We start from the raw sequence: 12,994 nt of genomic DNA on the forward strand, positions 1-12,994 counted from the left end.
GCACTTGAAATATTTGAAATGGTGTGAGATTCGAATTCAAGACCTTTCATATGACTTAGCTCTGATACCATGTTGAAAACCATCTCAACCAAAAACTTTAAGCTAGCTGTTAATGAAACATATCATTTAATATTAATATCTCCAATAAAAATGATACAGTTAATCTTCTTTATTAACAGTGAGAGTAAATGCATGAGTCATGATGAATGCAATAAGTTCGAAGGGGAATATTTGAAATAACTACAAATAAGAATACAATTTGAAATTCACCACAACTGCTAAAAACAACAATTAAATACATATGAGAGCCATGAATTTAAAATACCTTGTTGAATGACTCAATTCTGACGAGCTCAGTAGATCTGTTATTATGGATTTGAAATCCCACTCTCAAATCTTGCCATCTAAATGCGCGCACATGGTATGATACTGAATTCTAACGCGCCCAGTAGTGGTTTGTTTTTTTTTTTTTTTGGAGGGTGGACCATATATGTCACTATAAATAGGTGTTGCTTATTTATCATTTCACAACATAATCATCATCAACAAAATCATATTAAGTAGAAGCATATAGAGCTGCTACAATATAATGGCGAGTAGCTTATCGACTTGCCGTAGGGATATTCGACCACCGATGACCGTTTTTAGCCCCAGCATGTGGGGTGATACTTTCTCTACGTTTTCTTTCGACGAACAGGTATTCATATTTACCTCTACATATTTTTTTACTAGAAGCAAATGTTTTTTACTATGCAACATGCTACATTGAATTAGTCGACGCGCCCTATCATGTATAGTCTATGTAGCACATAGACACGGGAACACGGACACGGGGAAACTCTGTTTTCGAAAAAGTTGGATACGTGATCGTGGGAAACGCGTAAATAATAAAAATATAGGGGTGCATATATAATTTCTAAAAAATATTATTATGTTTAATATCATTCCACAAATTACATCCGGGACATATAAATTTATTTTACTATGGAATTAACATCTACAAAAATATTAAAACACTACTAGAAGTGAAAAGGAGACATAATATTTAAGATTTTTTTAAGCGTATGCAATTCGGATTTTTTATTAAACTGAAATTTGGATTTATTTTGTGTAGAAACACGTTTCCAATTTTTCATTATTATCAGAAACGTCCCCAAAACTTTTAAATATTTATGGAAACAACCCCGAGACGTTTCCAACTGGTGTCGTGGAGTTTCGGTTTCCGAAACGTGGAAATGCGTGTGGGTTGAAGTTTCCGTGCATCATAGTGTATAGTTAAATAAATTAAAAACTATCGTTTCGATTTTACTAGGTACAAGAAAAGTATGAAAAGGCCATGGAAACATTAAAGCAAGAAGTAAGAAGCAAGTTGGTGGAAGCAACATCCGGCAAACTGCTTGTATTGGTTGACACAATCGAGCGTTTAGGGTTGGCTTATCATTTCGAGACGGAGATCGAAGAAAAGCTCGAGCAAATTTACAACGAGGATCAAGAATATGATGACTTGTTCACTACCGCACTTCGATTTCGTCTGTTGAGGCAACATCAGTATCAAGTTTCTTGCAGTATATCCTTTTCGTTTTTTATTTAATTTATCCGTCTAATTTGCAAATGGAAATCTCACTTAGATGATAGATTTAATTAATTATATATAATTCAAATAATATAAATCTAATATGTTGAATTTTATAACTGTTTTTTTGGTTAAATTACAACCAACCCTGAGGTATGGTCAAATGACAAAAACTCCCTCATGTTTGGATAATTACAATTACTCATCAACTATGAATCTTCTTACAAGTCCACCCTCATGGTGTCAAATTCAACAAAATCTTCTAGATTCCGTGGAATGTTCTCTAGTTTGTACTCGTTTTGTGCAGAAATGCAGTTTCTGATGCACCACAATCTGATATATACAAGCCCAAAAACACATCTTATGATCATCTTGCTTCAAAATGTGGAGTTTGGATGGGATAAAACGGGTACAAAATTGAGAATATTCCATATAATCTAGAATATTCCACTAAATTTGACATCGCAAGGGTGGACGTGTAAGAAAATTTATAGTTGATGGGGGTGGTTGTAATTACCCAAACATGAGGGGTTTTTTCATAATTTGACCATACCTGAGGGGGTTGGTTTTAATTTACCCTTTTTTCTTTGAAGACTTGGAGCTTAAAAAGATGCAATGGAGCGAAATATTTATCCAAATATAAACTCACTCAATGAAAAAAATATGAAAATATTAGTTACAAGTCTCGGTAAATTGAATCAATTAATATTTCGTACTAATTTTAAAATTCGATTTGGTTGACGCCATCGAAACAGGTGTGTTCGACAAATTCACGGACGAAGCCAATAAATTGAAAGAAATGCTTACTAGTGATGTTGAAGGTCTACTAAGCTTGTATGAAGCAGCTCATGTTCGAATCCGTGGAGAAGAAATCTTAGAAGAGGCCGTACCTTTTACGAAACATCATATGACTCGTCACATGTTGTCGTCCCAATCGTTGGAATCTCCACTTAAGGACAAAGTGAAGCGAGCTCTAGTGCACTCGCTTCATAGAGGTGTTCCGATTATCGAAGCACGCGTTTACATTTCCATCTACGAAAAAGATGATTCAAGGGATGACATTATTTTAAAACTAGCAAAATTGAATTTCAATTATTTGCAGAATATGTACAAGGAAGAGCTCTCCGAACTCTACAGGTAAGCAACATATATCCAAACTATTGTATTTTATGTTAGGGCCACCAGAAAAAAATATGTTTTATTACAATTAGGGCCCCCCTAATATGACTTGTTTTAATAAACTTATATAAATAAATAAATAAAAATGCATATGCATCACTTAATATTTTAAAGAGAAGATAATATAGTAATTATTTCTTGTAATAAATATTTATACATAAACAAAAAGAAAAATACTTGTATATTAAAAGTAAAACAAGGGCCCCAATTTTAAATATGAGATCCTAGGTAATATATAATCTATGAGATGCTACCCTTGACAAATAACTATCCACTAAGCGCACATACACATAGATAAGTCGTGCATGATGTATTTTCACCGAGTGTAGCATCTACAAAACCGCCCTATATAGGCTTTAGCTATTCCTGTCTTCCTGAATAATTATTTTTGGTAAATTAATTAAGGTGGTGGAACAACTTTGACCTAAAGTCAAAATTGCCGTACGCAAGAGACAGATCGATAGAGTGCTATCTCTGGGGTGTCGCATTCCATTTTGAACCTCAGTACTCGTATGTTCGAAAAGCGGTTGCGAAAGCTGTGCAAATGGTTATTGTGATAGATGATACTTATGATAATTATGCTACACTCAATGAAGCTCAGCTTTTTACTGATGTTCTTGAAAGGTACCTATCTTGCCTTATGTACGAGAGCGTAGGTTTAGTACTCACTGCACTTATATAGTTGGCTGATAAATGTGAGTATATAATGATATATTTTGATTTATAATAATTCTTTCTAGGTGGGATATGAATGAAATTGGTCAACTTCCGGATTATATGAAGGCTGTTTTTAAATACATCATGAGTATATATGAAGATTACAAACGAGATGCAACGAAACAAGGAAAATCGTTTGCAATTCCTTCTTACAAAGAAGCAGTAAGGCCAAATCAATATTAACTGCTGAATATATATATATATATATATATATATATATATATATATATATATATATATATATATATATATATATATATATATAAAATTTCCACACACTATCAAATTAAATGGGAAAATATATAGTTCTCATCCCTCAAATTTACAAAAATTCAATATTTGGTCCCTCATGTTTCAATAATTCAACACTTTTAGTTATTTTTGTCAATTTTTCGTCTGTAATAACGGAATCAAGCATGTTCCTATCGACGCCTCAACTGACGGACTAACGATAAATTGATGGAAATGACAAAAAATGTTAAATTATTGAAACATGAGGGACTAAATGTGTTTTTTGATGAACATGTTGACCAAATGTGAAATCAGTGTAAACTTGAGGGATGAAGACCGTAATTTTCCCCAAATTAAATATATATTTGGTGGATGATGCATGCGCAGGTGAAACAACTTGCTAGGGCTTTCAACATAGAGCAAAACTGGATTATGAAACGAAGAATGCCTCCGTTAGAAGAGTATCTGAAAAATTCAGTGATCACAAGTAGCATTTTTGTGATGTTCACAGCTCATTTTCCGGGCATGAAATCTGTTACCCAAGAAACTATTGATTGGCTGCTCAGTAACCCTAAACTTGTAGTTTCGACTGCGATGATGGGTCGACTTATTGATGATTTGGGCAGCCATGATGTAAGATAGTATTATTTCAATATTTTTTTTGAAAATTTATGCATTAATTACATTTATGAATAGCTTGATTTTAGTTTTGAGATTTGTCACCTAGTTTAGATTTAAAAATAGTTAAATATACGATGTTTAAGAGTTTATAAGCTCTTTTAAAGTGTTTGGTATATTTTTTTAAGAAAAATTCCTAAAAATTTAATAAATAAGCTGTAGAAGAGCAAATACGATTTTTTTTTTTAAATACCTACACCCCATATTTTTATTTAAGATCTTATACAATGAGTAAAAAATAGCTTATAAGATCATTATACAAACACTTAAAAAATTAATTATAAAAATAAGACATAATAACTCATCAGCACTTAGTACAATTTATCAGATGTAAGAGTTTATCATCATAAGAATAAGTTGATAGCTCATTAATTATTACTTCAAGCGACATAACATTATTTATTGAAAATGAGCCTTTTGAATTCTGCCGATTTTGATTAAGGAAAATGATGATGCTAATTACTTAGATCATCTGGGGTGGTGTAGAAAATGAATTGGGAGAGCAAAGCGGATCAGTAGCTTGACAACTTGATGATCCTGAGGTACCTGCGATCATAGAACACATGAACTAAGCCGGGGGTTGATCCGGCGGAAACCCCTCCGACGCTCAAGTCAGACGTGCTGATCATAGAAATAGTCCAGAGAATACGCATTGTAGTATTGCTCAGTTAATAGTACGTACCTTAATAAAATGAGTAAAACCTCTATTTATATGTCGTTTATTGGGTTGGGTTTGCTTTGTTGGGCCCAAACCTTACTTGAAGGTGTTTGGGCCTCGGTGATATTAGTCTTCGATATTGGGCTCGTAGCCCAGTAGGTAAAGAAATTGTAGGCCCATTGGGTTGGCCCAATTAGGCATATCATTAAGCCCCCCACTCTCGTGTCGATGTGGGGGCCATGTTGTGATGTGTCTCAAATCGTGTCGAGAGTAAAAATTGTAGAAGTCGATCGTTGGCGTATGGCCTAAATGGTATGCGAAAACACGTTGGAGCGTGTGTCGGAGGGGCGTGAATGCGCGTTGGCGCATAGCGCGACAAGGTCGTCGCGATGTAAGTTAATTGAGTCGTCGGTTTTGTCCCGCGACGATGTAGTAGCGAATTATCTCCTCGTGGGAGTTGTCTTGTCGCGGGGTAATAGTGCTGATCGAGTTATCTCCTCGTGGGAGTTGTCTCGCGATAATGTAGTAGCACGGATCAAGTAATCTCCTCGTGGGAGTTGTCTATGGGGTAATCGAGTTGATCGAGTTACGTCCTCGTGGAAGTTGTCTCTAGGGTAATCGAGTTGATCGAGTTACGTCCTCGTGGATGTTGTCTCATGATAATGTAGTAGCACGGAGCTAGTATTCTCCTCGTGGGAGTTGTTATTTTTCGACATTGTCAATGTTTTGACGCGTTGCTTATATGTGTTTACATATAGCCTTGTGCGTGATGTACTTGAAGAGGGGATCAGACTCTCAAGATTTTTTTATGGGGGTCGTGCCCCTTGTTAGACCTCGTGGGTCTTAAGTATGTTTGGACCGTGGCCACGTTTTAATGAATGACCCATCGAAAACAAGTAGATAAATTTGAGTAATCAAGCTGGCCAGGCTATATAGATTCTCATAATGTCTCTAAGTGCTTCTAGGGTTGTAATCGTGCTAACTTGAGCTTGTGATTATATAGTGAATTTCGGGCGAGTTGTCTCCTCATGGGAGTTGTCTCGCGGTGAGTAATATTTATCGAGTGAGGTGGTTGCACGTGGGAGTTGCCTTGCAACGGATTTGTAGTATCGAGCGAGTTGGCTCCTCGTGGGAGTTTCCTTGTAAGGGGTTGTAGGACCGAGCGAGTTGTCTTCTCGTGGGAGTTGCCTCGCTGCGGGTTGTATAACTGCGCGAGTTGGCTCCTCGTGGGAGTTGTCTCGCAAGGGAGTTGTAGGAGCATCAGATGGCGCGCGACTGAGGAGCGAGCGGACTGAGGTCGCTCTGAGCGAATTGTCTCCCCGTGGGAGTTATCTCGAAACGGGTTGTATGGCCGAGCGAGTTGTCTCCTCGTGGGAGTTGTCTCGCTGCGGGTTGCAGTACCGAGCGAGTTGGCTCCTCGTGGGAGTTGTCTCGCTGCGAATTGTGGGACGGGCGAGTGGTCTCCTCGTGTGAGTTATCTCGCTATGGTTATGAGACCCGAGGGAGTTGGCTCCTCGTGGGAGTTACCTCGCAACGGGTTATAGGACGGAGTGAGTGGTCTCCTCGTGTGAGTTATCTCGCTATGGTTATGAGACTAGAGGGGGTTAGCTCCTCGTGGGAGTTGTCCCAACGGGTTATAGGACGGAGCGAATGGTCTCCTCGTAGGAGTTATCTCGCTATGGGTTCGTGGACCCGAGGGAGTTGGCTCCCCGTGGGAGTTATCTCACAACGGGTTATAAGACGGAGCGAGTGGTCTCCTCGTGGGAGTTATCTCGCTGCGGGTGGTAGTACTGAGCGAGTTGGCTCCTCGTGGGAGTTGTCTCGCAAGCCCCCCACTCTCGAGACGATGTGGGAGCCACGTCGAAAAGGGTACCGGATCGTGTTGAGAGTAGATCGGTGTTGTAGTGTTTCTTTATTCGTTGGCATGGCGTGGAGAAATAAATTTTTTATTTATTTTCCATTTGATAGCGAACGCAATTTGGTAGGTGCGTTAAAGAACTCGCGCAATTTGGTGGAGCGCGTTGAAATTTTCTCGCGATTTGGTGAAGCGAGGTGAAATCTACACGCAATTTGGTGGAGAGTAGCAAAAGTTGTGCCCAATTAGGTGAGAGCGCGCGCTCCAAAGTGGCCTTGGGAGGCGCGCGCGCGTGCATGGGAAGGCGCGCGCGTCTGGCGCGTGTACGCCACGCGCGCCTCCTTTCCTCTTTTTTTTTTTGTCTTCTTATTTTTTCTTCTATCTTTTTTCTTCTTCTTTTTTCTTCTTCTCTTTTTTCATTTTTTTCTTTTTTCATCTTCTTCTTTTTTCTTCTATTTCTTCATCTTCTTCTTTTTTTTTTTTTTTTTTTTTTTTTTTTTTTGGTGGTTGATATTCACCCCCTTGGGGATGTTCTATTTTTTGAGTAGGAAGATTATCCTCGTCTCTTGCGATGTGATGTGAACCCACTTGGGGTTGAAAGGTAAGGGTGATGCCCAACCTTAGGACGGGGATAACTGCCCACTGTAGGATGAGGCGCTCGAGACCTATGGTCTGAGGTGGATGTGCACGGTTGTGCCATTGGTTCGCGCGTGCGCGTCAGACCATTTTTTCTGTTTTTTGAAGTAGGGACGTGAAACACTTGATGGGATGTGAAACCCCTTGGGGTTGAAAGGTAAGTGGATGTACCACCCTTGAGATGAGATACCCAACTTTAGGATGGGATAGCCCCCCATTTAGGATGAAGGGATCACGAACCAGTGGGGTGAGATGCCCAACCTTGGCGATATATGGTGCCACCGATTCAGTGGCAGCACGAGTTGAAGCTTCTGCTATCATGCGTTGAAGCGCATCCTCGGTTATTTGAACTATTCGAGGAGCAGGGAGTGGTGGATCGGCGAGTGGTGGGTCCCGAGGGGGGATCACCTGAACCTCGCGAGGCGGATCCATGGGATGTGAAGGAGGTGGCAAGCCAGAGCCTCCACAAGGTGGGAGGTCGTTAGCTGTGTCATTTTCTCTCCGAGCAGACGCCTCAGGAGGATCTTGTTGGCTACGTGATCTGGTTTGCATCGCTCCCACAGACGGCGCCAAAATGATGATGCTAATTACTTAGATCATCTGGGGTGGTGTAGAAAATGAATTGGGAGAGCAAAGCGGATCAGTAGCTTGACAACTTGATGATCCTGAGGTACCTGCGATCATAGAACACATGAACTAAGCCGGGGGTTGATCCGGCGGAAACCCCTCCGACGCTCAAGTCAGACGTGCTGATCATAGAAATAGTCCAGAGAATACGCATTGTAGTATTGCTCAGTTAATAGTACGTACCTTAATAAAATGAGTAAAACCTCTATTTATATGTCGTTTATTGGGTTGGGTTTGCTTTGTTGGGCCCAAACCTTACTTGAAGGTGTTTGGGCCTCGGTGATATTAGTCTTCGATATTGGGCTCGTAGCCCAGTAGGTAAAGAAATTGTAGGCCCATTGGGTTGGCCCAATTAGGCATATCATTAAGCCCCCCACTCTCGTGTCGATGTGGGGGCCATGTTGTGATGTGTCTCAAATCGTGTCGAGAGTAAAAATTGTAGAAGTCGATCGTTGGCGTATGGCCTAAATGGTATGCGAAAACACGTTGGAGCGTGTGTCGGAGGGGCGTGAATGCGCGTTGGCGCATAGCGCGACAAGGTCGTCGCGATGTAAGTTAATTGAGTCGTCGGTTTTGTCCCGCGACGATGTAGTAGCGAATTATCTCCTCGTGGGAGTTGTCTTGTCGCGGGGTAATAGTGCTGATCGAGTTATCTCCTCGTGGGAGTTGTCTCGCGATAATGTAGTAGCACGGATCAAGTAATCTCCTCGTGGGAGTTGTCTATGGGGTAATCGAGTTGATCGAGTTACGTCCTCGTGGAAGTTGTCTCTAGGGTAATCGAGTTGATCGAGTTACGTCCTCGTGGATGTTGTCTCATGATAATGTAGTAGCACGGAGCTAGTATTCTCCTCGTGGGAGTTGTTATTTTTCGACATTGTCAATGTTTTGACGCGTTGCTTATATGTGTTTACATATAGCCTTGTGCGTGATGTACTTGAAGAGGGGATCAGACTCTCAAGATTTTTTTATGGGGGTCGTGCCCCTTGTTAGACCTCGTGGGTCTTAAGTATGTTTGGACCGTGGCCACGTTTTAATGAATGACCCATCGAAAACAAGTAGATAAATTTGAGTAATCAAGCTGGCCAGGCTATATAGATTCTCATAATGTCTCTAAGTGCTTCTAGGGTTGTAATCGTGCTAACTTGAGCTTGTGATTATATAGTGAATTTCGGGCGAGTTGTCTCCTCATGGGAGTTGTCTCGCGGTGAGTAATATTTATCGAGTGAGGTGGTTGCACGTGGGAGTTGCCTTGCAACGGATTTGTAGTATCGAGCGAGTTGGCTCCTCGTGGGAGTTTCCTTGTAAGGGGTTGTAGGACCGAGCGAGTTGTCTTCTCGTGGGAGTTGCCTCGCTGCGGGTTGTATAACTGCGCGAGTTGGCTCCTCGTGGGAGTTGTCTCGCAAGGGAGTTGTAGGAGCATCAGATGGCGCGCGACTGAGGAGCGAGCGGACTGAGGTCGCTCTGAGCGAATTGTCTCCCCGTGGGAGTTATCTCGAAACGGGTTGTATGGCCGAGCGAGTTGTCTCCTCGTGGGAGTTGTCTCGCTGCGGGTTGCAGTACCGAGCGAGTTGGCTCCTCGTGGGAGTTGTCTCGCTGCGAATTGTGGGACGGGCGAGTGGTCTCCTCGTGTGAGTTATCTCGCTATGGTTATGAGACCCGAGGGAGTTGGCTCCTCGTGGGAGTTACCTCGCAACGGGTTATAGGACGGAGTGAGTGGTCTCCTCGTGTGAGTTATCTCGCTATGGTTATGAGACTAGAGGGGGTTAGCTCCTCGTGGGAGTTGTCCCAACGGGTTATAGGACGGAGCGAATGGTCTCCTCGTAGGAGTTATCTCGCTATGGGTTCGTGGACCCGAGGGAGTTGGCTCCCCGTGGGAGTTATCTCACAACGGGTTATAAGACGGAGCGAGTGGTCTCCTCGTGGGAGTTATCTCGCTGCGGGTGGTAGTACTGAGCGAGTTGGCTCCTCGTGGGAGTTGTCTCGCAAGCCCCCCACTCTCGAGACGATGTGGGAGCCACGTCGAAAAGGGTACCGGATCGTGTTGAGAGTAGATCGGTGTTGTAGTGTTTCTTTATTCGTTGGCATGGCGTGGAGAAATAAATTTTTTATTTATTTTCCATTTGATAGCGAACGCAATTTGGTAGGTGCGTTAAAGAACTCGCGCAATTTGGTGGAGCGCGTTGAAATTTTCTCGCGATTTGGTGAAGCGAGGTGAAATCTACACGCAATTTGGTGGAGAGTAGCAAAAGTTGTGCCCAATTAGGTGAGAGCGCGCGCTCCAAAGTGGCCTTGGGAGGCGCGCGCGCGTGCATGGGAAGGCGCGCGCGTCTGGCGCGTGTACGCCACGCGCGCCTCCTTTCCTCTTTTTTTTTTTGTCTTCTTATTTTTTCTTCTATCTTTTTTCTTCTTCTTTTTTCTTCTTCTCTTTTTTCATTTTTTTCTTTTTTCATCTTCTTCTTTTTTCTTCTATTTCTTCATCTTCTTCTTTTTTTTTTTTTTTTTTTTTTTTTTTTTTGGTGGTTGATATTCACCCCCTTGGGGATGTTCTATTTTTTGAGTAGGAAGATTATCCTCGTCTCTTGCGATGTGATGTGAACCCACTTGGGGTTGAAAGGTAAGGGTGATGCCCAACCTTAGGACGGGGATAACTGCCCACTGTAGGATGAGGCGCTCGAGACCTATGGTCTGAGGTGGATGTGCACGGTTGTGCCATTGGTTCGCGCGTGCGCGTCAGACCATTTTTTCTGTTTTTTGAAGTAGGGACGTGAAACACTTGATGGGATGTGAAACCCCTTGGGGTTGAAAGGTAAGTGGATGTACCACCCTTGAGATGAGATACCCAACTTTAGGATGGGATAGCCCCCCATTTAGGATGAAGGGATCACGAACCAGTGGGGTGAGATGCCCAACCTTGGCGATATATGGTGCCACCGATTCAGTGGCAGCACGAGTTGAAGCTTCTGCTATCATGCGTTGAAGCGCATCCTCGGTTATTTGAACTATTCGAGGAGCAGGGAGTGGTGGATCGGCGAGTGGTGGGTCCCGAGGGGGGATCACCTGAACCTCGCGAGGCGGATCCATGGGATGTGAAGGAGGTGGCAAGCCAGAGCCTCCACAAGGTGGGAGGTCGTTAGCTGTGTCATTTTCTCTCCGAGCAGACGCCTCAGGAGGATCTTGTTGGCTACGTGATCTGGTTTGCATCGCTCCCACAGACGGCGCCAAAATGATGATGCTAATTACTTAGATCATCTGGGGTGGTGTAGAAAATGAATTGGGAGAGCAAAGCGGATCAGTAGCTTGACAACTTGATGATCCTGAGGTACCTGCGATCATAGAACACATGAACTAAGCCGGGGGTTGATCCGGCGGAAACCCCTCCGACGCTCAAGTCAGACGTGCTGATCATAGAAATAGTCCAGAGAATACGCATTGTAGTATTGCTCAGTTAATAGTACGTACCTTAATAAAATGAGTAAAACCTCTATTTATATGTCGTTTATTGGGTTGGGTTTGCTTTGTTGGGCCCAAACCTTACTTGAAGGTGTTTGGGCCTCGGTGATATTAGTCTTCGATATTGGGCTCGTAGCCCAGTAGGTAAAGAAATTGTAGGCCCATTGGGTTGGCCCAATTAGGCATATCAGAAAATTATAGTTTTCAAGTACAATTTTTTTGTCTCCTAAAACTTTTTGGAATGAAATTGAAATTGAAATTGAAATTATATATAATATTTATGAAAATTCTAATATTTGGTCTGGTTTTAGATTTTAGTGAAAAAGTGTATCCATAAAAAAATAAATTCATGGAAAATCATTAGATTGCATGTTACTTGATTGATGATATCATATTTCATCTTAGTTAACATGCTATCGGTCGTGTGTCTGAATTTGTAGCGCGAGAACAAAGAGGGAAAATTGCCGACAGTGGTGGATTGCTACATGAAACACTATGGCATATCAAAGGAAGAGGTCTTGTCTATGTTTAAGGTACTAGTGGAGGATGGATGGAAGGATATTAGTAAGGAATGGACGAATAAAACCGAAGGTTCGATACCCAAAGAAATAGTCGAGCAACTTGTGAACTATGCCCGGGCAGCCGAGGTCACTTACCGGAACAGTGAAGATGGAATTACAAATCCGGAAAAAAATTTGGCTCCACACATTGTTGCTTTATTTGTTGATCCAATTGTCATTTAATTTAATTATTTTTTCCCTAGCTCCATCGTATGCTCTCGTTACGTCATTTGTGTTTTCGGTCCTGGATTTTTCGGTTGGTTTGGTTTCTGATTGTTGAATAAATAAAGAGTATTGTGCGTCTGTAATGTTAGCTAATAATAATATATTTGACGATTTGGAGCTTAGAAAGGTGCAATGGAGTGAAATATTTATCCAAATATAAACTCATTGAATGAAAAAGAAAATCGAAAATATTAGTTACAAGTCTCGGTAAATAAATTGAATCAATTAATATTTCGTACCAATTTTAAAATTCGATTTGGCTGACGCCATCCAAACATGTGTCTTCGACAAATTCACCGACAAAGCCAACAAATTGAAAGAAATGGTTAGTAGTGATGTTGAAGGTCTCCTAAGCATGTACGAAGCAGCCCACGTTCGAATTCATGGATAAGACGTCTTAGAAGAGGCCGTACTTTTTACAAAACATCATTTGACTCAATTATTAGAGTCTCCCCTCGAACACAAAGTGAAGTGAGCTCTTGAGCAGTTGTGCACGCTTCACAGAGGTGTTCCAATTATCGAAATACGCCGTTATTTTTCCTATCTATGGAAGAGAAGATTCACATTTGCACCTAAACTAGATTATGATGGAATGGGCTATCACA

General features: G+C 41.6%; 1 protein-coding gene across 1 annotated transcript; it reads left to right on the forward strand.

Annotated features, from left to right (window-relative positions):
- Positions 1–349: 349 nt before the first annotated feature.
- Positions 350–12,515, forward strand: LOC105964663 (cis-muuroladiene synthase-like). Its single transcript, XM_088820806.1, has 7 exons — positions 350–697; positions 1,313–1,565; positions 2,329–2,710; positions 3,158–3,376; positions 3,493–3,631; positions 4,088–4,333; positions 12,045–12,515. The coding sequence occupies exons 1-7, from the start codon at positions 590–592 to the stop codon at positions 12,345–12,347; spliced, it is 1,650 nt and encodes a 549-aa protein (XP_088676932.1). The 5' UTR covers positions 350–589; the 3' UTR covers positions 12,348–12,515.
- Positions 12,516–12,994: the final 479 nt, after the last annotated feature.

The sequence above is a fragment of the Erythranthe guttata genome, chromosome 7, assembly GCF_056151865.1.
Source record: "Erythranthe guttata isolate IM_541 chromosome 7, IM_541, whole genome shotgun sequence".
Classification (NCBI taxonomy): domain Eukaryota; kingdom Viridiplantae; phylum Streptophyta; class Magnoliopsida; order Lamiales; family Phrymaceae; genus Erythranthe; species Erythranthe guttata.